The sequence below is a fragment of the Penicillium riverlandense genome (assembly GCF_028828495.1).
Source record: "Penicillium riverlandense strain IBT 135883 chromosome Unknown utg000001l_segment0_segment0, whole genome shotgun sequence".
NCBI classification, from domain to species: Eukaryota; Fungi; Ascomycota; class Eurotiomycetes; order Eurotiales; family Aspergillaceae; genus Penicillium; species Penicillium riverlandense.
The window spans coordinates 1074053-1094690 of record NW_026643194.1 but is presented as its reverse complement, the minus strand read 5'-3'; the positions used below and the strand labels follow the sequence as shown (position 1 = coordinate 1094690).

General features: G+C 53.7%; 8 protein-coding genes across 8 annotated transcripts; 6 read left to right on the top strand and 2 right to left on the bottom strand.

The window, feature by feature from the left end:
- Nucleotides 1-609: 609 nt before the first annotated feature.
- Nucleotides 610-2900, top strand: N7474_000455 (uncharacterized protein; the record flags this gene model as incomplete). The annotated part of the gene is made up of 3 exons (XM_057191870.1): nucleotides 610-682; nucleotides 737-1000; nucleotides 1051-2900. The coding sequence occupies 3 exons, from the start codon at nucleotides 610-612 to the stop codon at nucleotides 2898-2900; spliced, it is 2187 nt and encodes a 728-aa protein (XP_057056823.1).
- Nucleotides 2901-3278: 378 nt separating this feature from the next.
- Nucleotides 3279-6096, top strand: sey1 (dynamin-like GTPase SEY1; the record flags this gene model as incomplete). Its single annotated transcript, XM_057191869.1, has 4 exons — nucleotides 3279-3940; nucleotides 3991-4277; nucleotides 4328-5734; nucleotides 5798-6096. The coding sequence occupies 4 exons, from the start codon at nucleotides 3279-3281 to the stop codon at nucleotides 6094-6096; spliced, it is 2655 nt and encodes an 884-aa protein (XP_057056822.1).
- Nucleotides 6097-6292: 196 nt separating this feature from the next.
- N7474_000453 (uncharacterized protein) lies at nucleotides 6293-7331 on the top strand (the record flags this gene model as incomplete). Its single annotated transcript, XM_057191868.1, has 2 exons — nucleotides 6293-6500; nucleotides 6559-7331. 2 exons carry the CDS (start codon nucleotides 6293-6295, stop codon nucleotides 7329-7331), a joined length of 981 nt encoding a protein of 326 aa, XP_057056821.1.
- An 830-nt stretch (nucleotides 7332-8161) lies between these two features.
- On the bottom strand, nucleotides 8162-10198 carry lcb2 (putative serine palmitoyltransferase 2; the record flags this gene model as incomplete). Its single annotated transcript, XM_057191867.1, has 1 exon — nucleotides 8162-10198. One exon carries the CDS (start codon nucleotides 10196-10198, stop codon nucleotides 8162-8164), a length of 2037 nt encoding a protein of 678 aa, XP_057056820.1.
- A 1473-nt stretch (nucleotides 10199-11671) lies between these two features.
- On the top strand, nucleotides 11672-13813 carry N7474_000451 (acetoacetate--CoA ligase family protein; the record flags this gene model as incomplete). The annotated part of the gene is made up of 2 exons (XM_057191866.1): nucleotides 11672-11914; nucleotides 11966-13813. 2 exons carry the CDS (start codon nucleotides 11672-11674, stop codon nucleotides 13811-13813), a joined length of 2091 nt encoding a protein of 696 aa, XP_057056819.1.
- Nucleotides 13814-14510: 697 nt separating this feature from the next.
- Nucleotides 14511-16019, top strand: N7474_000450 (mitochondrial-processing protease subunit alpha; the record flags this gene model as incomplete). The annotated part of the gene is made up of 1 exon (XM_057191865.1): nucleotides 14511-16019. One exon carries the CDS (start codon nucleotides 14511-14513, stop codon nucleotides 16017-16019), a length of 1509 nt encoding a protein of 502 aa, XP_057056818.1.
- A 98-nt stretch (nucleotides 16020-16117) lies between these two features.
- On the top strand, nucleotides 16118-17169 carry N7474_000449 (mitochondrial import receptor subunit TOM22; the record flags this gene model as incomplete). The annotated part of the gene is made up of 3 exons (XM_057191864.1): nucleotides 16118-16349; nucleotides 16597-16886; nucleotides 17089-17169. The coding sequence occupies 3 exons, from the start codon at nucleotides 16118-16120 to the stop codon at nucleotides 17167-17169; spliced, it is 603 nt and encodes a 200-aa protein (XP_057056817.1).
- Nucleotides 17170-17870: 701 nt separating this feature from the next.
- N7474_000448 (uncharacterized protein) lies at nucleotides 17871-19832 on the bottom strand (the record flags this gene model as incomplete). The annotated part of the gene is made up of 4 exons (XM_057191863.1): nucleotides 17871-17885; nucleotides 17941-18193; nucleotides 18251-19484; nucleotides 19556-19832. The coding sequence occupies 4 exons, from the start codon at nucleotides 19830-19832 to the stop codon at nucleotides 17871-17873; spliced, it is 1779 nt and encodes a 592-aa protein (XP_057056816.1).
- Between the last annotated feature and the right edge of the window lie 806 nt (nucleotides 19833-20638).

Here is a 20638-nt window from a genome sequence, read left to right as displayed (position 1 = left end):
GGCTTTTATTTGTTGGTTGTTCCACCTTTCTTCCTTGCTTATTCACTGCCCCGATTTTTGATACCACTCTCGCCCTCATTATCCCTTTCTGTACTTACGTGCCTCTTCTCTTCTCCGCTCTTGGTCGGATCCCTGCTGTGTCTCTCAACTAGATATACTGAAAACGCTGTACATAAACTTGAGCGGAGGATCATATACTGCACACATCTGTTGTCGTGCTTCTGCCTTAATTAATTATTATTCTCAGTTCCCTAATTTGACCAACTCGTCTCCATCTTCGCCTTCTTCTCGCAGAGAGGACGAATCAATATGGCATGGCAGGAGTTTGTACCTGAAAATCTAGGCATCACGGACGGACGAAAATTCGACCGGCCGGTTCGGATGAAAGTGACGGACGAAACCCCCTCCATAGCTATGACAATGGAAATAACAATCTTGCTAGGATACGTGGAGCTAGTTTAATAGCTATTTTTACGGGCGTTCTGTATTTATCTTTGCATCTACCGCCTCGAAATTATTCCCAACGTGATAGCCCACGAGAGAGCGACGGCATCAATCACCGTCAGCCGACAAAGGGCATCGCAACAAGAACAGATAATCTCGGTCAGCATGAGCTCATGGTCAGATCTGCAAGAGCCTCCACGGAAGAGGATGAGAAAGGGGACCAAGAGTTGCACGGAATGTACGTTGCTGCGTTGTCACACTCTCTTACATACTAACTTTTGTGGCCGTCAAGGTCGACGTCGTAAGATCCGCTGCACTTCCAACTCCGACTTTCCTGGAACCTGCAACGAATGTCGCCTTCGTGGATCAACATGCATTGAACAGGAACATAGTCCTCCGACCAGTGTTTCGAGTCATCAGGGCGAGCAGACATACAGCCTACGAGAGCGGGTCGCCCATTTGGAGAATGTAGTAGAGGGACTTGTCAAGAGATTGGACCAGAATGTTCCTGACACTTCATCCATTAGACAGCCACCGGGGCAAAAGACATACCAAAGTTAGCTTTCGTTCCCTCGGAAGATATGCAGTCCTAACCTACAATTGCAGCGCCTAACGATCTACAGGCCAATCTGACCCCTGCATCGGTCGAGTCAGATGAGCTGAGTCCGCCAAACCAGATAGTAAATGCGCCGATTCTACAGCTTTTTGATAGCTATTTGGTCAAGCGCCAGGAAGACATCGCGTGTGACGATCGATTCACCGGAGTCAAAGACATGTCGCCCAAGGCGCAGGAAGTCCGCTCTCGGCTGATCTCTCTGCTTCCTCCACGAGAAGACATCAGAAAGATCATCGATGCTTCTTCTAAATGGTGGTTCGTGTGGCAAAGCAACTTTCCGGAGTTGTGTGACCAGTGTCGAGACTCATCCACCCCGGGATTCAACATGGCACCGGCCGACGTGGCCAAGGCCCTTGTTTGCCTTTCTATCAGTGTGGCCCAGATGACTGACTTTACTTTCAATTCTCTCCAAATTTTTTTCAACCGCAAACAATTCGTTGACCTCTGTATATCGGAGGTGGACCGTTTGGTCATCCGGGATGACGACCTTGCTGCCACACTACCTGGCATTGAGTGCCAGATGCTGCTTTCCAAGTACTATATGAATGATGGGCGGCTTCGCAAAGCGTGGCTGGGCAACCGCCGGGCCATTGAATTTGCTCAGATTGCCGGCATGCATGCGTCGACCAGGACGCCTCGTCCGTCCGATGCTCTGTACGAACGCCGGCTGAAAATTTGGTGTTCGCTAGTGACGTCGGACCGCACGCTGAGCCTTATCCTGGGGATGCCGTACGTTGTGACAGATGCCTTTATCTTGCCTCAGGTGGAACAGCGTCTGGCCATGAAAGACGTGCCGGGGCCCGAGCAATATGTGCTACGTGTAGGCATCATTACCGGGCATATGATCGACCGGAGCCACGATCCAGCCAAAGCCTCGCTCTCCACAACACTGAAGCTAGACCAGGATCTACTTGATGCTGTTGCTGCGCTGCCGGACAGCTGCTATGATGCCAGCCCGTGCTCGCAGGAAGGGAAGCCGTTTCACAAACATGTCCCAATGCAATTCATGTCCAACCTGCTGCGAGCTATGCTTCATCTCCCTTTTATGCTGAAACCATCCTCCGATTCTCAGTACCAATATTCCCACGAGACAGCAATCCAGTGTGCAAGGCAGGGCCTTGGTCACTACAAGAATCTACGGTCAACAACAGCGCCGTACCTCGGCAAAGTCGCCGATTTCCTGGCCTTCATACTGGCCTTGCTGGTACTGACTCATGTATACGGGAATTCAGAAGAGTCACCAAATTATGACAAGGAGCAGGACCAACGAGATTTTGCTTTGGTAAGGGAGACCATTGAGATTCTCCGCCGCGCCTCCACGGAGTGCGGTGGTTCTGTTGCTGCTGAATCGGCCACCATCCTGGACAAGATCTTTAATGTCTGCAACCCTTCCACTGCGGACTGGAAATCATTTGCGCACTCCAACCGAACATGCAAGATCACGGTACCCTATTTCGGCACCATTACCGTCGGTCCCGGCTCCAAGCTTTTGAGGAAGTTTTGGAACAATATGAGCGGCCCGATGCTTGGGGATTCGTCCGCCCCAATAGCGGCGACGGAACGCTCTTCCTCCGAGCAAACTCCAAATCGGGCCTTCACTCCACCCTTGTCGACCTCCGATGGTACAGCGCAAGTAAATGGTACCAGTGAAGCACTAAATTTTGAGCGCGCTGGATATTCGGAGATGCTCCCATCGGACAACGATCTGAAGAACCCGATGGTGGATCTCAACGCATTTAGCGGGATTTTTGATGAATTGGGACAGGACATGAGTCTCGACAATCTGAACCTCGACTTGGGGCTGGATCAGGGATGGGATCTGAACTGGTCTGATGTTTAGCTTGAATAGACATTGTACTAGGGACGGGGCTTTCTGGGTGGCCATGCTGGGAGAGTCAGTATATCGTCTAGGAATAAGTGGAATTTCGAACTCCTTTTAAAAACATAGTGCCTATTCTCTGTCTGAATTATAATGCTGGTAGCCCCATCCCCCCCATATAACCGGGGTGCTAGGGCTCCGAAGTATACGTGGGTTATGTAAGACTGTTTTCCCCCAGCAACGGCAGCTGTGCATCACTGTGAGTGGCCCAACAATAATAATGAACCTCGGACCTTTCCACACCTTGTGATCTGGACTCGATTTGCTCTTCTCCCACTCTCTCGCCACTTGAGGTTGACCCTATTATTCACAGGGCGACAAGTCAACATCTGAACTATTATGACCGACCGCCCTTCGTCGCTAGGGAGGAGCCCCACGGCACCTCCTGTGATGGCGAACGGCCACTTTGCTGCGGTCGGCGACCACAACGACATGGCCTCCTACGAGCATGGCGTGCAGGTGGTGGACGAGAACAAGGAGTTCAAGTACGCTCTTCTGTCCCATCTCCCTACAAGCGTTGCTAACATCTCTTCCCTTCCCACCAGCCCCAACCTGTCCAAGTACCTCTCCATCGAAGATGTCACTTCCGCCGGCTTCAACTACCACCTGATCTCCGTGTTCGGCTCTCAATCAACGGGAAAGTCGACCCTGCTGAACCATCTCTTCGGCACCCAGTTCTCCGTCATGTCCGAGCTGGAGAGGAGGCAGACCACCAAGGGAATCTGGCTATCCAAGAACAAGAACGCTGGCGAGGATGCCACTGGGAGCGGGACTCGAATGGCCGATAATATCTTGGTTATGGATGTTGAGGGCACGGATGGTCGTGAACGAGGCGAGGACCAGGACTTTGAACGCAAGAGCGCTCTCTTCGCCCTCGCGACCAGTGAAGTGCTCATTGTCAACATCTGGGAGCACCAGGTTGGGCTGTACCAGGGAGCCAACATGGGCTTGTTGAAGACCGTTTTCGAAGTCAACTTGCAACTCTTCCTGAAGGATAAACAGTATGCGTGACCGTTGCCTTTGTATGTGCAAGACACTAACGATTCTCCAGCACCACCCACCGCTCCCTCCTGTTCTTCGTCATCCGTGACTTCATCGGCAACACCCCGCTTAAGAATCTTCAGAAGACGTTGTTAGAAGATCTATCTCGTCTGTGGGGATCGATATCAAAGCCTGCTGGGCTCGAGAACTCGACGATTCACGACTACTTTGACTTTCAGTTCTACGGACTTCCGCACAAGGGTTATCAGCCAGAGCAGTTTGTCGCAGAGACCAAGAAGCTCGGACTGCGATTTCGAGAAGGACACCGGGACCCCAAGAAGGATGCCCTCAGGGGGAGTTTTCGGAAGACGGAGTCTTCTTGCCCGAATACCACCGTCGAATTCCAGCAGACGGATATGCCCATTATGCCGAGGGCATCTGGGACCAAATTGTTAACAATAAAGACCTAGACCTGCCCACACAACAAGAGCTGCTTGCTCAGTTCCGTTGTGATGAGATTCTGCGGGAGGTGATGATTGGCTTCGATGAGGCGATCTCTGCATTTGAGGATAAACAGGCTGAGGCCGTACGTCTGGGCGCGCCCGAAGTGCTGGGTGGACTGGGGGCGGCCATGCGGTCTGCGCGCTCCAAGACTCTTAAGGGCTTCGAGACGGAAGCAAGCCGGTACCACAAGGGCGTCTACCAGCGGAAAAAGGCCGAACTCGAGGGCAAGGTCGATACTCGACTGAAGGCATTGTTCCAGGGTCAACTCTCGGCGGCGCACAAGTCCGGCATCCGCGAATTCAGCGACGCGGTCACCAATGCTGTTAAGAGTGGTCAGAAGAAGGGTGGCAATTACGATTTTGCCGAGATCGTCAATCAGGAAACGGATATCGCGTTGGAGAAGTTCGAGGAGGCTGCTCGCTCGACTTTGGTAGAAGGCACTTCTTGGAGCAACTATAAGCAGCAACTGGGATTGTACGAGAAGGAACTCGCTGAGGTTAGCACCCGTCTCCGGCGCGATGAAATGAGACGGTTAGCCAGTCGAGTTGAGCGTTGGGTGCAGTCTCGCTTGGGCGAGTCTGTGGGTCTCGAGTTCAACGCTCTGGGATCTGGCCGTGCTGGCGGAGGCGCCCCCGAAACCGGGGAGAAGCCTACCGAGAAGGCGTTCTGGGATCGCATCTGGAATGTCTTCGTTGAGACTGTGCTCGACGCCGAGCGAAGATTCACGGACAGAGCCAGCAGCTTCGATGCTAGTCTGGAGGAAGTTGATGTCGGGCTGTGGCGCCTGCGCCGCAAGTCTTGGGGAGTTTTGCGTTCCAAGATCGACGAGGAGATGATTGAAGGCAACCTGCTACTGAAACTACGTGAGAATTTTGAAGATAAATTCCGGTATGACGAGGCCGGCGTACCTCGCATCTGGCGCCCCACGGACGACATCGAAGGCGTGTACACGAGAGCCCGCGAGTCAACCCTGACTCTCATTCCTCTCTTGTCTCGATTCCGGCTGGACGAGACGTCGGCGCCGCCGCCTCTTGATCGGTGGATTGGCCACACCCCGAGCTCTGCGACAGCAGCAGACGAAGAGGACCTTGCTCCCATCGGCGGCGTGGATGAGGACGAGGGCACGAGCTTGGAGGAAGAGATGACTATTCTCGGCGACTCCAAGCGGCAGGAGCTCACCGTGCGGTTCAAGAAAGCCGCCGACGGGGTCTACGTCGAAGCGAAGCGAAGTGCCATCGGCGGCATGACCCAGGTTCCGCTGTATTTCTACGGTCTGCTTCTGGCGTTGGGTTGGAACGAGATCGTGGCCGGTATGTGCTATTCCCAGCAACCTCTTATGTATCTGAGTTTACTGACATGACTACTCCATTTAGTTCTCCGTAATCCGGCCTACTTCTTCTTGCTGTTCGTGTGCGCTGTCGGTGCCTACATCACCTACCAGCTGAACCTATGGGGCCCCATCCTCAAAATGACCGAGGCGGCATCCCAACAGGCTCTCGAGGAAGCCAAACGCCGGCTGCGCGACTTCCTCGAGTCCTCCGACACGGGGCGGCAGGCCATTGCCATGTCGGCGGGAGACCGGGCAGGCAACTCGAGCCGGACAGAGGAGTACGAGATGTCCGATATTGCAAAGAAGGGCTCCAAGGCCGGTGATGACCTGGACGATATGTAGAATTTTTTTTTTTTTTTTTTTTTCGTTTGCATTCATATCGTGAGCCAGAATGTGTATTATTCCACCTGTCTCTCGTTTTAGTTCCCAGCGGGGTCATCGCCACGTCACGGACTTGTTCCGACATAATACATATAAACACGCGGGCAACCCCCTCGTTTCCTGCACACACATCCCCATCCCTCTCTGTTCATTCATCATGTCCGGCATCCCTGACCTCCCTGAGAAATTCGACGATCTGCCCGACAAGCGGCGCTTCTGGCCTTCCCCCGCGGGGTCGGCTGACGAAGGGCTGGGCATGTTGCGCCTGCTTACCCCGGAGCTAGTTGCGAACGCGGCACGCACGCAGATCCAGACCGGCGAGCGGGTGTGTCTAAACTGGGACATTGAGAATCTGACTCCGCCAGGTACGTAAAACCCAGCAGTGCAGTTCGACACACAGGCATGAATCCTCACCGAACACAGGATTCGGCCGCAAGCCATTCGAGCACCGCATCAAATGGGTCGCCGAGGGCATCGCCTTCGACGACGAATACCACTTCAACCCGCAGCAGGGCTCCCAATGGGACGGGCTGCGGCACCACAACGCGCCCGCGCCCACGGCCGAGAACGCAGATCGACGGGTCTTCTACGGCGGCACGACGGCCGAGGAGATCCAGGACGAGAGCTGCTCGCGCATCGGCATCGGGTTCTGGGCGAAGCAGGGCATTGCGGGCCGCGGCGTGCTGATCGACTACCTATCCTATGCGCAGAAGAAAGGGATCAGCATCAACGCGCTCAGTCGGCAGATGATCTCGCTGGATGAGGTGCTGGAGATCGCGCGCGAGTGCAACATCGAGTTCCAGCGCGGCGATGTCTTCTTCCTCCGGGTCGGACTGCCGGATACCTGGGCGGCGATGTCGGCCGAGGCCCGCACGGCGTACAGCCAGCAGGCCATGCCCGAGCATGCCGGTATCGAGCAGAGTGAGCGCGTGCTGCGCTTCATGTGGGATAACCACTTCTCGGCGGTGGCTTCGGACGCGGTCAGCTTCGAGGTGTTCCCCGCGCTGTCGCCGGAGCATGACCTGCACCACCATCTCCTGGCCGGCTGGGGTGTTCCTATCGGCGAGATGTTCGATCTCGATGAGCTGGCTGCGACCTGTAAGCGGCTTAACCGCTGGTCCTTCTTTATTTCGAGTAGTCCGCTCAACTGCAAGCGTGGCGTGTCCAGCCCGCCGAACTGCATGGCCATCTTCTAGGGCCACATGTTTTGTTCATCGATCATCCAAATACATGATATTAATCAATCATCTAATTATAGACATAATAAGGAGCCTCTCTTTCCCAGAAAACAACCAAGGCAAGAAGAAAATGTGTAAGGTTTTTTTTTTCGGTTATGCGTTGTCCTGAGGTCGTCATCCACCCATTACCGATGCGCCTCCGTTCCTTCCTTCCTTTCTTTCAGCCAGCCAGCCCATTTCGAACAGGAGGCCCAAATGTGTATAGGCCAACCGGCCAAAGAAAATGCAACTCGATAAGATATCCAACTGTACGCCCAGATGGTTGATGGAGCAAACCAGACACGGATCTATCGACAGAAGAAAGTGTAAGTGAAAGGGGGATTAAAAGTATTGTAAGTGGAATGAGAAGAAAGAAATATAAGAGGGTAAAGAAAATTCAAAAAGAAAGGTGTATGTATGATGTATGGATGCAAGAATGCAAAAAGGAGACAGAAGAAGGGAGCCGAGGGCCGGGTCATGGTAAACGGGGGCATGTTCTTCATTCGTTGCTGGGTTGCATAACCCCAGACCGCTTTGTTGGGCGGCATATTTTCTCCTTCATAGGTCTTGTCTTTGGTCCGATACAACGACCAACTTTGGGCTGGTTATGCATTTGCGCCATTAAGAAAGGTATTCACGGTCACAAGGGCAAAACAAGAAGACCTAGGAATTGAAGAGAGAAAAGATAAAAAAAGACAATTGAACATTGAATTTCAAAGACCGCGGCACGGCGTGACCAGCACCAACCGAGCTCGTGGAAGCAACCCCTGGGGAAAGACACATCTCAGAAAGGCCATGAGACAGCCCAACTAAAACAAAGGCGATTTGACATCCTGGACTCCACGCTGGAGTACATCTTCCAGCCGCCACCGGGGAGGAATGACAGTGGAGGCGCGCTTGCGGTGCCACTCTTTCTCCATCTCCGGGGGAGGGGTCATGCCCTCAGCGGGAGGCAGAGCGCCGCCGGCAATGCCGGTTGAAAACTTGAGTTGGAGCACATTGCCAATTTCGTCGCAGGCAGTCAAAACACGATCAAGGTCTTCCTTCGTGTGGGCGGCAGACACGCATAAACGAGCGCGGGATGAGACCAATGGGGTGGCGGGGTATCCGACAACGACGACAGAAATCTTCCGCCGGAGCATCTCGTGTGAAAACGCGGGCATCTTGGCCGGATTGAAAAGAAGAATAGGAATGATTGGCGAATCGTCGTGACCGTATACTATAAAGCCAAGACGCTTCAGTCCGAGACGAAGGTATCGCGAATTGAAAGCCAATCGCTGCAACCGCTCCTCGCCCTGGCCAGGGACAATCTCGCCGTTGATGATACGCAGGGCGGAAGAGATTTGGACGAGGATTGCGGGGGCGGGCGACTCTCCGTAGAACACACCCGCGTTGGTGGCGCGTAGCTTGTCGATCATCACCTTGTCACCCGCAATGTATCCTCCGTTGGCGCCGAATGACTTGGTGAGGGTGCCCATCAGGACATCCACCTCGGCGGTGTCGATGCTGAAGTAATCACACACACCTCTCCCCTTGGGGCCAATGGCTCCGATTGAGTGAGCTTCGTCGACAAAGAGATGGAACTTGTAACGGTGCTTCAGCGCAACCAAACCGGGAAGATTGCACATGGATCCCTCCATCGAGTACAGACCTTCCACCACCACCAGAATCTTCTTCCAGGGACGGTGGGTGCGGGGCTGGCCTTGGGAGATAGCCTCGCGAAGCTTCACTTCCAGGTCCTTCATGTCATTGTGCTTGAACATGGCAATGGATGCACCGGAAAGACGGGCACCGAAGCGGATGGACGCGTGGTTCAGCTCATCGGAGATGATGAGACAGCCCTTGGAGACGAGCGCGGGGAAGATGTTGGCGTTGGTGCCGAATCCCATCGAGAAGACCATCGAGTCTTCCTTGCCCACGAAATTGGCGACCAGGCTCTCAACTTCCTGGTGAAGATCCTGGGTGCCAACCTCCGCACGGGTGCTTGGGGCAGTGATGCCGTACTTCCTGATCGTGTCCTCGACCATGTCGGCGCAGGGGCCTTCTGACTGGGCGAATCCAAGATAGTTGTACGAGCTCAAATTCAGGGTGTCGGTGGTGGTGCCGGTGAGATAGAAGTGATGATTGTGGTCGTTCGTAGCACGGTCGATCAAGGTGATCATCCGCCCGGGAACGCCGGTGACAGGTCGCTCAAAGCAGTCGTTGATGCGCAGTTTGAGACGTCGCACATAAAAGTTGTCAAAGTCACTATTGAGGGCTCCGTACCCATTGCGGGGCTTCAGGTGTCGGTAGTTCTCCTCCCGGAAGCGTTTGCCAAAGAAATCACGGACATGTCCAAAGGCGATTAGGATTAAGTAACTGATATAGGTCGTGAGCAAGTAATAATACGGCGGCTCATCCATCACCGGCTCCGGGAAGACACCGCCGGGGTGACGACTCGAATACCGGTGGCTGGGATGACCGATCACACCGAATTGGGCGTGTTGCTTGGCCAGCCGACGTGCTTCCTCGGGGGACGGAGGCTGAAAGAGCGTGGTTGGCACTTCGTCCATATTGAGGTTATCCGCGGTGGCTGTCGAAAGAGAAATAGTCGGTAGGGACAGTGATGCCGAGCTGATCGGCGGAGAAGCAGTGTTAGGATTGGCAACGGCCTGTTGAGGCGCCGCTGGCACAGGTTGTGGTTCGGTCTTGGAGGACTTCGGAGAGACCGAAAAGAACTGGGACAGGCGATTTGACTTGACCGAGGGCGCCTTGATGGCGAGACTGCCCTTTCCCGAAGGAGCTGAAAAGGACGGTGAGTTGGAAGAGGAGTCTTTGGAGGAGTTGTTGCTGAATCGACGAGGCATCGCAAGAGGGAAGCCGCGATGGAGGGCTGGGCAGGGTGACTCGATCCCGTCAGGATCAGGGGGCACGCGCGGGCTCCCGACAGATGATTGAGGCAGGGACTACCCGCTGGAACAAGAACAGCGAGACTATTTGTCGCTGCAGAGGCTCCGTTGCGGGGTGCGTTCTGTTTGTGTATTGCGAAGAGGCAGGTCTGGATACGGGGCTGACATTAGTCTTGGACTTGTCTTTTTAGTCTCTCAGGAAACGGGGGCCGGAAGGCACGTGAGAATTGGCAAGCACAGGAAGAGCCCATGCCAACGAAACAATGCCGGATGAGCCGGCGAGGCGTAGACGTACCGGTTGGTCGAGGAAGGGACCAGGAGACTGTATCCGCGGACTCCGGGGGAGGGCCTGCAGAAAAAAAGGTCGCGCGGAATGCGGGCGGAGGGATTGGAGAGGGAGTGAACACGATGGCCGGGAGGAAAAGAGTCCCCGATCTACTCTTCCCAGGCAGCAAGATGGATGATTGTGGGAAAAGGGAACAGAGACGGAAGGGAGAGAGGAAGAACAAGCGGAAGAAAGAGCAGGTAAGAGTATCATGTTAATGGGTGCTCTACGGTGGTCCTCTCCTGAGTATGGTATTACCGTAAATTCCAGGCTGGACTGGAGCTTCCACGGAGTCCATACCGTCACATTACACGCACTTAATTTTTCTTCGGGTCCCAACTTGTCTTGATACAGAACAGAACAATCGGGTCCACCACCAGTCGGGCAGGGGCTGAGTAACGGATCTCAAGGTACTGACTATTGACAACGGTGCGAGCTAGCTATCTGACAGTCTACCAGACTTCATACCCCAGGTGACGGGCGTCGCACTTGGTCGCACTTGGCCAGGATGGGCCAAGTGCCGAACGCCGGCCGAGGGTGGCACTGGCCAACATGATGATGATGTAGATGATTATTCCCCTGCCTGCGAAGCTTCAGTTCCTGGCTAGAAACGATGAAAACGTCTAGGTCGAGACCCAGTGAAACAGGCTGAGTAATCTTGGGTGCCTGAGGCAGTTATTAGTTCCCCCCATGTACTTCAGGAATGAGACGGTCTTTGTCCTCCCTCGAGTCTACATCATAGCCACTGCGACTGGGAATAGATTCCATTCTGGCCAGTCTCGCATCCATACTACCTACTCTGGTAGTCTTTCTACATACTCAATTCCTTATCGGTAAAGTGGCCCCTCGCCGAGCCGCGGAGATTGTCGGCGGCGGCACTGGCCTTCCCGATCCAAGCCGCTTTTCCCCCGCGATCCCCTTGTTGGCGGTTTCATTCCTGCAGGTGCTGTCTGCGCGAATCAGAGGGAGAGAAACGATACCCCAATCAATCCGGCAACCCTTCTCTGTCAAAATTTTTGAATCCACCGACTATCACCGACGACACCATTTCTCCCTCCTCTTTCCTTTTCTCTTTTCTGTCTCGCACCCATTGATGCTTCAAAGCCATGCCGCACATCAATGAGGCTATTCTAGTCGACGAGGCTGCCACGGACGTGAAGGAGCTGTGGCGGCCCTCCGCGCCGGAGACGACCCAGATCTACGATTTTATGACTCGCGTGAACAAAAAGCATGGCCTGTCCCTGGCGCACTACAATGACCTCTGGACATGGAGCGTTTCGGAACCGGCCAAGTTCTGGGAAGAGATCTGGCACTATACCTCCATCAAGGCGCATGCTCCATATCAACAAGTAAGAAGAACGGATAATTGACCTCGCACCCCTGCTAATGTACGGATTTAGGTGCTGGAGTCGGATGAAGTCATGTTTCCCCGACCCGCGTTTTTCAAAGGGAGTACTCTGAACTTCGCAGAGAACCTTCTTTACCCGGGCAATTCGCCAGAGGAGAATGCGGTTGCAATCATTGCAGCTACCGAAGCAGACCGCGAGTATGTCTCGTGGAAGGAACTGCGCGAGCGGGTCCGGCAATGCACCAACGCCTTGAAAGAAGCGGGCGTGGAGACCGGTGATCGCGTGGCAGGCTTTGTGGGCAACCACGCCAACACCGTCGTGGCGATGCTGGCGGCAGCGTCCCTGGGCGCCTTTTGGACCGGCGTATCTCCTGACACGGGAGTACATGCCGTTCTGGAACGATTGAAGCAGATTGAGCCCAAGGTCTTGTTTGCGGATAATGCCTCCCTTTATAACGGCAAGGTGCACGGCTCCCATGCCAAGGTGCGTGAGATTGTGGGGGAGTTACCCAAGTTGGAGTTCCTTGTTGTCTTTGAAACGGCCAAAGTGACCGAGTTCAACATGGATCAAGTACGGCCCGTCAGCGGGAAGGCGGTTGGCTATCGCGATTTCTTGTCCACGGTGCGTAACCAGGCAGCACCGATGGAGTTTGCGAGCTTGAGCCCGGAACACCCGGTCTACATCTTGTACTCGTCCGGTACGACAGGCGCACCCAAGCCTATTGTGCACGGGTCCTTGGGTACGTTGCTGCAACACAAGAAAGAGCATCTCCTTCACTGCGAAATCCGGCCAGGGGATCGTCTGTTTTACTTTACGACGACAACGTGGATGATGTGGCACTGGCTGGTCTCCGGTTTGGCCAGCGGCGCAACAATTGTCCTGTATGATGGCTCGCCATTCCGGCCTTTTGATTCTGAAGGAGGCAATGGGGAGATGGCTATGCCACGGCTGATTGATGAACTCGAAATTACCCATTTCGGCACCTCAGCAAAGTACCTCTCGATGCTGGAACAAGCAGCCCTCAACCCACGCAAGCACCCGCACCGTCCGGTGAGTCTGAAGACCCTGAAAGCAATCTTCAGCACCGGATCCCCACTGGCCCCTTCAACTTTTGAGTACATCTATTTGTCCATTCACCAGGACATCATGCTCGGCTCCATCACCGGCGGCACAGATATACTGTCGTTGTTCTGCTCCGGATGCCCGATCCTGCCTGTTTATAAGGGCGAGATCCAATGCCGCTCTCTTGGGATGGCGGTGTCCGTCTACGACTACGCTGGAAACGACATCAGTGCCTCTGGCGAACCAGGTGACTTGGTCTGCACCACTCCCTTCCCCGCGCAACCAGTCATGTTCTGGCCGCCAGGCCCAACGGGCCTAGAGAAGTACCGGAAGAGTTATTTCGATCTCTTCGGTCCCACAGTTTGGCACCACGGCGACTTTGTGCGGTTGAACCCAAAGACAGGAGGCGTGGTCATGTTGGGCCGGAGTGACGGTGTGCTCAAGCCGTCGGGGGTTCGGTTTGGAAGCGCGGAAATCTACAATGTCCTGCTGAAACACTTTGCCGATGAGGTTGAGGACTCCCTGTGCGTGGGCCGGAGACGCGAGGGCATCGATTCAGACGAGACCGTCGTTCTCTTCGTGAAGCCGAATAAGGGAGGCCCCATGCCGGCGGATCTGGCGGTGCGCATCCAGACGACCATTCGCAAGGAACTCAGCCCTCGCCATGTACCCGCTATTATCGATGCATGCCCGGAGATCCCGGTCACCTCGAACGGCAAGAAAGTTGAGAATGCCGTCAAGCAGATCCTGTGCGGCCTCAACATCAAGATCGGAGCTAGCGTTGCCAATGCTGCGTGCCTTGATTGGTATCGCAACTGGGCTTTGGAGCATTCTTAAGATGGGTCATGTGTAAAAGAGAATGGGCTATGAAATATGAGTAATTGTGGAGGGATTGTTACGATTCTGGACTGGTCGTCCTTGGTAAGCGCGAGGATACTTGCCACCAACCTATATACTCCAGGCAAAACGAACATTGCTAGGAAATCAAATGAAATATAATGCACCTACTATTCCTTTAACTCAATCAGATTAATATATTCGGGCCAAATTGCAACCTCTTTCACCCTATACTGGAGAATCAGGCCACGGATTATTAGGTAAGCCCGGCTCCGTTCTCCGTTCTTCGCCGCCCAAATCGAGCAGCTTCTGCAACCCTCGCGAGAGACCACCTTCACTTTTTTTCCCGTGCGTCTTCCACTATGCGCCGGTCAGCATTGCGGACGATTGGGTCCGCGAAGCCGCTTGCACGAGCTCCGCGCTCGGTGTCAAGAAGTTTCGCTACCCTTAATGAGTCCATGGGCAAGGTAACTAACCCACCCTCGATAAGAGCGCGCCATTTATTTTATCCTTGAACTAACGCCCCTGTTTTTGTGATTGCTTGCAGGATCCTGCCGAATTAGACCAAATCACCACTCTTCCGAACGGAATCCGCGTCGCCACGGAATCACTTCCCGGTCCCTTTGCCGGCGTTGGAGTCTACGTCGACGCCGGATCCCGTTATGAGGACGCCAGCCTGCGCGGAGTGAGTCACATTATGGACCGACTAGCTTTCAAATCGACCAAGTCGCATACCGGAGATCAAATGCTCGAGATACTCGAGTCCCTGGGCGGCAACATCCAGTGCGCCTCGTCACGCGAGTCGTTGATGTACCAGTCGGCCAGCTTCAACTCGGCGGTTCCCACGACTCTCGGTCTGCTGGCTGAGACTATTCGTGATCCTCTCATCACAGACGAGGAAGTCCTTCAGCAGCTCGCGACGGCGGAATATGAAATCGGCGAGATCTGGGCTAAGCCGGAGTTGATTCTGCCTGAGCTTGTGCACATGGCCGCATACAAGGAGAACACCCTCGGAAACCCCTTACTGTGTCCGAGCGAGAGACTGGGTGAGATCAACAAGGCAGTTGTGGAGAGATACAGGGAGGTATTCTTCAACCCGGACCGGATGGTAGTTGCGTTCGCCGGAGTGGCGCATGCCGAGGCCATCAAACTCACCGAGCAATATTTTGGTGACATGCAGACGAGTGATCTAAGCAAGAGCAACGGTCCCGTTCTGTCTGGGTCGGGCATTGAAACCACCCTGTCAAAATCGCCTAATGCGGCCAAGGAGGGCCAAGTGCCGACAGTTCCTCAGTTCACGCCGTCGTCGACCATCAGCAGCCCGGCCACTTCTCCCAACTCCCAGTCGTCGATCCTCTCCAAGCTTCCCTTCCTCAAGAAGCTTTCGCTATCTACAAATAACAACGCCACAGTCGAGCCTCTCGACCCGTCCTTGATCGAGCCATCTACGCTGGACCTTCGCCGACCCGCTCACTACACCGGCGGCTTCATTGCCCTTCCTCCGATTCCCCCGCCAGCAAACCCGATGCTGCCCCGACTGAGTCACATTCACCTCGCCTTCGAGGCCCTCCCCATCTCCTCTCCTGATATTTACGCACTCGCGACTCTTCAGACCCTCCTCGGCGGCGGCGGGTCGTTCTCGGCCGGCGGCCCTGGCAAGGGCATGTACTCCCGCCTCTACACGAATGTACTGAACCAGCACGGCTGGGTTGAGAGCTGCATTTCTTTCAACCACAGCTATACCGACAGCGGAATCTTCGGCATTTCGGCGTCGTGCAGCCCAACCCGCACCACCGAGATGCTCGAGGTGATGTGCCGCGAGCTGCAGTCCCTGACCCTAGACACGGGATATACAGCGCTGCAGGCACAGGAAGTCAACCGCGCGAAGAACCAGCTTCGATCATCGCTGCTGATGAACCTGGAATCGCGCATGGTCGAGCTCGAGGACCTCGGGCGTCAAGTGCAGGTCCATGGGCGCAAGGTGGGCGTGAAGGAGATGTGTGAGCAAATCGAGTCTTTGACCGTCGAGGATCTCCGCCGCGTCGCCAGGCAGGTCTTTGGTGGACACATCCAGAACAAGGGTCAGGGAACCGGCAAGCCCACTGTGGTGCTGCAGGAGGGCGAGCTAGAGGGCTACAAACTGCGCGAGTTTGCCTGGGAGGAGATCCAGGAACGCATTGCGCGGTGGAAGCTGGGCCGGAGGTAAAACAGCTGGGATTTTGTAATTATAGACCCCGTCATCATTCAACTCTGTAGAATAAATACTAGGATTGTACTCCTTCCCTCTATCAATCCAACTTCAGTATGGTGATGCTCCTTCTCACCGCCTTCACGGCAAAAAAGTCGAGTTGCCCGTTCTTCCTCCGTCACTTGAACACTCAACTCACCCTATTATTCTCATCACACGCAACCTACAACACCGCCAACATGGTCAAGCTTGAGGAGTTTGAGGACGAGCACTTCAACACGGAGAAGCCCACTAGCACTAAGAACGATGCTCTTCTAGTCTCTGATGATGAGGACTACAGCGACACCGGTTAGTATTCATCTTGCACGCATCCTCTTGCAACCGCAACAGAACGCGCCATGCACCCATTGTCCAATGTGTTGGGAATCATCTCGAAGCATTCCACCGATTTTTGTCTCGCTGGAGTTCAGGCTTCTATCAGACGTGCTCAGGAAACCGCTCCACTCGGCAAGAAACAGCTCGCGGCACCATCACCATTCCTCCGCGCACACAAACCCATCAAAACAAAACAATCTAACATGTCCTGTCTCACTAGAATCTGAAATCTCCAATGACTCCGATGTTGAAGTCGAGGGCGAGACACTCTTCGACCGCGTCTCCGCCCTGAAAGACATGATCCCACCCTCCGCCCGCCGAACCGTCTCTAGCTCTGTCTCCTCGCTCACCTCCTTCACCAAAGCCGGCCTGTCCTTCAGCGGCAAGGCTGTCTGGATTATCAGCACCAGTGCTTTCCTGATCGGTGTGCCTTGGGCGCTGGCTTATGCCGAGGAGGAGCAGTATATCCAGATGGAGCGGGAGCAGGGCATGATCCGTGGTGCCAACGAGGTATGTTTTAATTTTATTTATGCTGCTATCCTTTTCTTTCTTTCTTTCTTTCTTCTTCTTTGGCGTGCTCTTCCGCCTGTATACAACCTTCTGGTTGTTCGGGGAAGATCGGAGAGAGGGCTTGGAAACTTTTTTGTGGCCCGGCAGTGCCTATACGACGTGTTTCCACGAGATTATTTTACTAGAAACGTTACTGAACCAGTCGCTAACCATCTCATCTAATTTTCAGATGCTCACTCCTGGCGCCGAGCCAGAGAAGAAGGAGGCCGAAGCCACTTTGTAAATTAATCCCGCCACAGAATACGGAGGGACTGGCAAAGCATAATCCGACGACCAAACCATCGATTGGAAAAGGCGATGAAAACAACGATGACGTTGTCCTCGATTTGATGATATGAGTGAGATTGGATCTATTCTCGGCGAGTTTCGGAACCCAGACAGAGCCTTGTGGGCCGAACTGTTCACCATTCTATGTCTTTGAGTTGCTGTTCACTCTGCTGTCTGCCTTGCCCTCCTTTCTTTCCTCACCTCTCTATCTATCTACCTCTTCGCAATGGCTCCGGCAGCTCCTCATGCATGTATTTGTACCACCACAATCTTCGTTTTCTTCCATCTATGTGATCTACATATCTTTGGTTTCTTCTTTCATTCTATGATTTCTCTCGAATTGCATGTCTAGACAATGAAACGGAGATAGCTCCTACCGGGTTCTCATCTACTGAATCTAGTATTCGTAAGAGACGTCATATTGTTCATTAAAGGCTGGTTGGAAGTGCGTCGCATGTGGAAAGGTCCTGATAACCCTTCAAATGTAGGTACAGAATAGGATATCGCCAGCAATGGATCAAGATATGTCCTCAGAAAAGAGAAGAACGTGGGGTATCATGGCAGAAAGATGAAATGCAAAGCACGCAGCCAAAATTGAGGCCCAAGAACAGGCCGGGGAACTGGAAGCAGAAGGAAAAAGAGTAATGGCGCGTTGTTTCATCCCAAAGTTGACTATAGCATTAAAATCAGTATCTTGCTCGAATGGACCCATAGAAGGGAAACGTACCGTATTCTCCCGCGCAGACTTGAGATTCAGGTGGAAGTCGCGCCACAGCTTCTCGATCTCGTCCGCCTCGACCATGCGGTCGACGGCGGCGTTTGCATTCTTCATCTTGCGCTTCTGGCTCATGTCGTTCCGCTTGATGACCTCGTCTATGTCCATATGACCCTTGCGCTCGAGGTAGCCGACGACCCATTCGTTGAGGTGGAAGCGCCAATGGGTCAGAGTGTGAGCGAGCTCGGCTTTGGCTTTGCATTGCCTGATACAAACCTTGGTTAAATTGCTGGTCACAGAAGAAGGCAAATAAAGAACTCACCTGCCCAGGAGAAAGCGCCTGCTCTCAGGCGGCAACACATGGCCGTCTCTGTCCCGCTCTTCTCCGGAATCCTCATCCTCGTTCTCGTCTCTACTAGACTTGCTTTCGTCGCTGTCCTCTGACGAATCATCGTTCAGCGGCTCGAGTGTCTCAAGGGAGTATGCCTTGCCATAGAGCTTCATATCGGTGGAGGCAGGGTGTTTGGACCGATTACAGGCATCGCACGGGTGGTCCAGAGCGGTAGGAAAAGCGGTCATTTCAATCTGAGGCCGAGCCATGAGGGCTCTGCAGAAATCGGCATTCCACACGGAAGAAATCAACTGGGATCCCGCGCGGCCCTTGACTTCATCGTCCAGTTTCATGAATGCCACTTTGTACATGGCATTGTTGCGGGGGAATGCAGGATTGAGCTTGTTGTGCACCATCCACTCCACGACATCCCGGAAGTATTCTTTGAGCTGCTTGTACGCGTGCCGCGTGAATTCGAATGGGATTTCTTCGGTTGGTACGCCCAGCTTGTCTTCGTCCTCCAGCACAAAGTCATCCTCGTAGCGATCGAGATCCTCATCGCTAAGAATAGCGGATTCAACATCACTGTCGTCCACTGTGATGCGACGGATATCGACAGTTTGCTGAATTGTAGGGATTTCGCTTTCATCAGGGTCTGTTTCGTTCTCTGATTCAGTCTCACTTTCTTCCTTCAGTCCGGCTCGTCTGCGGCGGAGGGCTTCTAGGTGCTTCTGCCTCTTGTCCCGAGCCGATCCGGCAAGCCGGCCTCGAGTTCGCGATTTCTTGACGACTAACATAAATTTAGACGGATGAAAGCTGCTGTGGAGAATAATGAAACAAAACATACCTGAATCTTGGAGATCCTCTAGGTCTTCTTCAATATCCAATCTATCTCGATCGGCAGACGAGTGCGGTGTCTGAGGGGTCTCCGTGTCCGCTGCCCTCCGCCGCCTCTTGATGGGTGACGAGAGAACTGGTTCATCTGAATCCTCAGAATCACTCAGAACGATGGGCGAGCTTTCTGCTTTCCGCTTGAGCTTGCGCCGTGTTCGAGATCCCGGATCCTTCGAATCACTCATGGCCGGCTTGTCCGTAGCGTGTAGGGCCCTGGTTCCAATCTCAGCGGTGGAGGGCAGGCGTCTCTTCCTCTTTTGGGTGCTTGGCACGACAATATCGTCTTCTGAGGAGGCGCTATCGACGGGCTCTTTCACAGAAGTCTGGTTGTCTATAGCCTGTCAGTGAGCCTAGAATGAGGGAAAAATCAGGAACGAAGCTCACCTTGAAAAACATCCTCACTTTCATTCTCGATCGTGTGCTTTTTCTTCTTTGATCGCGACTTGTCTTTCGATTCGTGTTTGCGCATAGACGATTTGGCCGGAGTGGTATCCTTCGAAGCTGCGTGCTGACTGTTGCGAGACTTTCCCGTGAGTAAAGAGGCCATGCTGGGATGTCCATATTCTAGTCGAGCGAAGCGGCCGTCACTTTTGGTGGGACTGTCACCAGCAGCTTCAGTTTCTGGTGGCGCGGAAGCAAAGGCAAGTCGCGTTTGCTTTTTGCGAGATCTGTGGGGCATGGTGTGGAAAGGATGGAAACGAGCAAGGACAAATAGGAAGGCCAAAAAGTATGCGAGAGCTTCGAGGAGGTCATGGAGAGTGAAAAAGCGAGGGCCCGTCCAAGCTGTTGGTGAAGTTGAGCGACGCCGATCTTTAAATGCGCGCGTCAGATCTTCGCGCGATCACGTGGGCCGGCGATCTATATAACCGCAAAAGAGCAAACGCAGTCAAAGATGGCCATGCTCGGCAAACATCGTAATTCTCTTGGTAGTGGTCCTTTGTGTGGGCTCGGTCAATGTGGTGAGCTGGAAGACACTTACTGTTTTCTCTTCAGCCTTACATTTCAACCCTCATTGTTTACGTCTTTGGCTTCCCATGATCCAGAACCACAAAAATATATTTCTGCATTAACTATCGATGTTTTACTACTCAACCTCAGTGACAGGCAGAAAGACATCCAATGTCGTATGCGCTTGCACTTGACTATATCGAACTTCAAAGACCAAGTGCAGAGCTTTGCAGCAGCCACAAGAGATACTCTGACTGGAAATTGGTTCTGGGGACGAAAGATATGTCACGCGACTTCGTAAGACCAAGACTTTTGTACCAAGGGCGTTGAAAATAATGGCTAACTAGTTGACTAGATAGGCATCGCTTCCTGTTGTGATGTAAGCATCGCTCGCTTCATTTCACCTGAAATCTCATGGGCTCGCGTTTATTGGTGGAGTTGGCTTTCTCCCCAACCCCCGGTCACTCGGCCGCCGATTCGTGGAAATCCGATTTCCTTGTCTATTGCGGCACAAAATATCCTCGAACCCCAGATCGT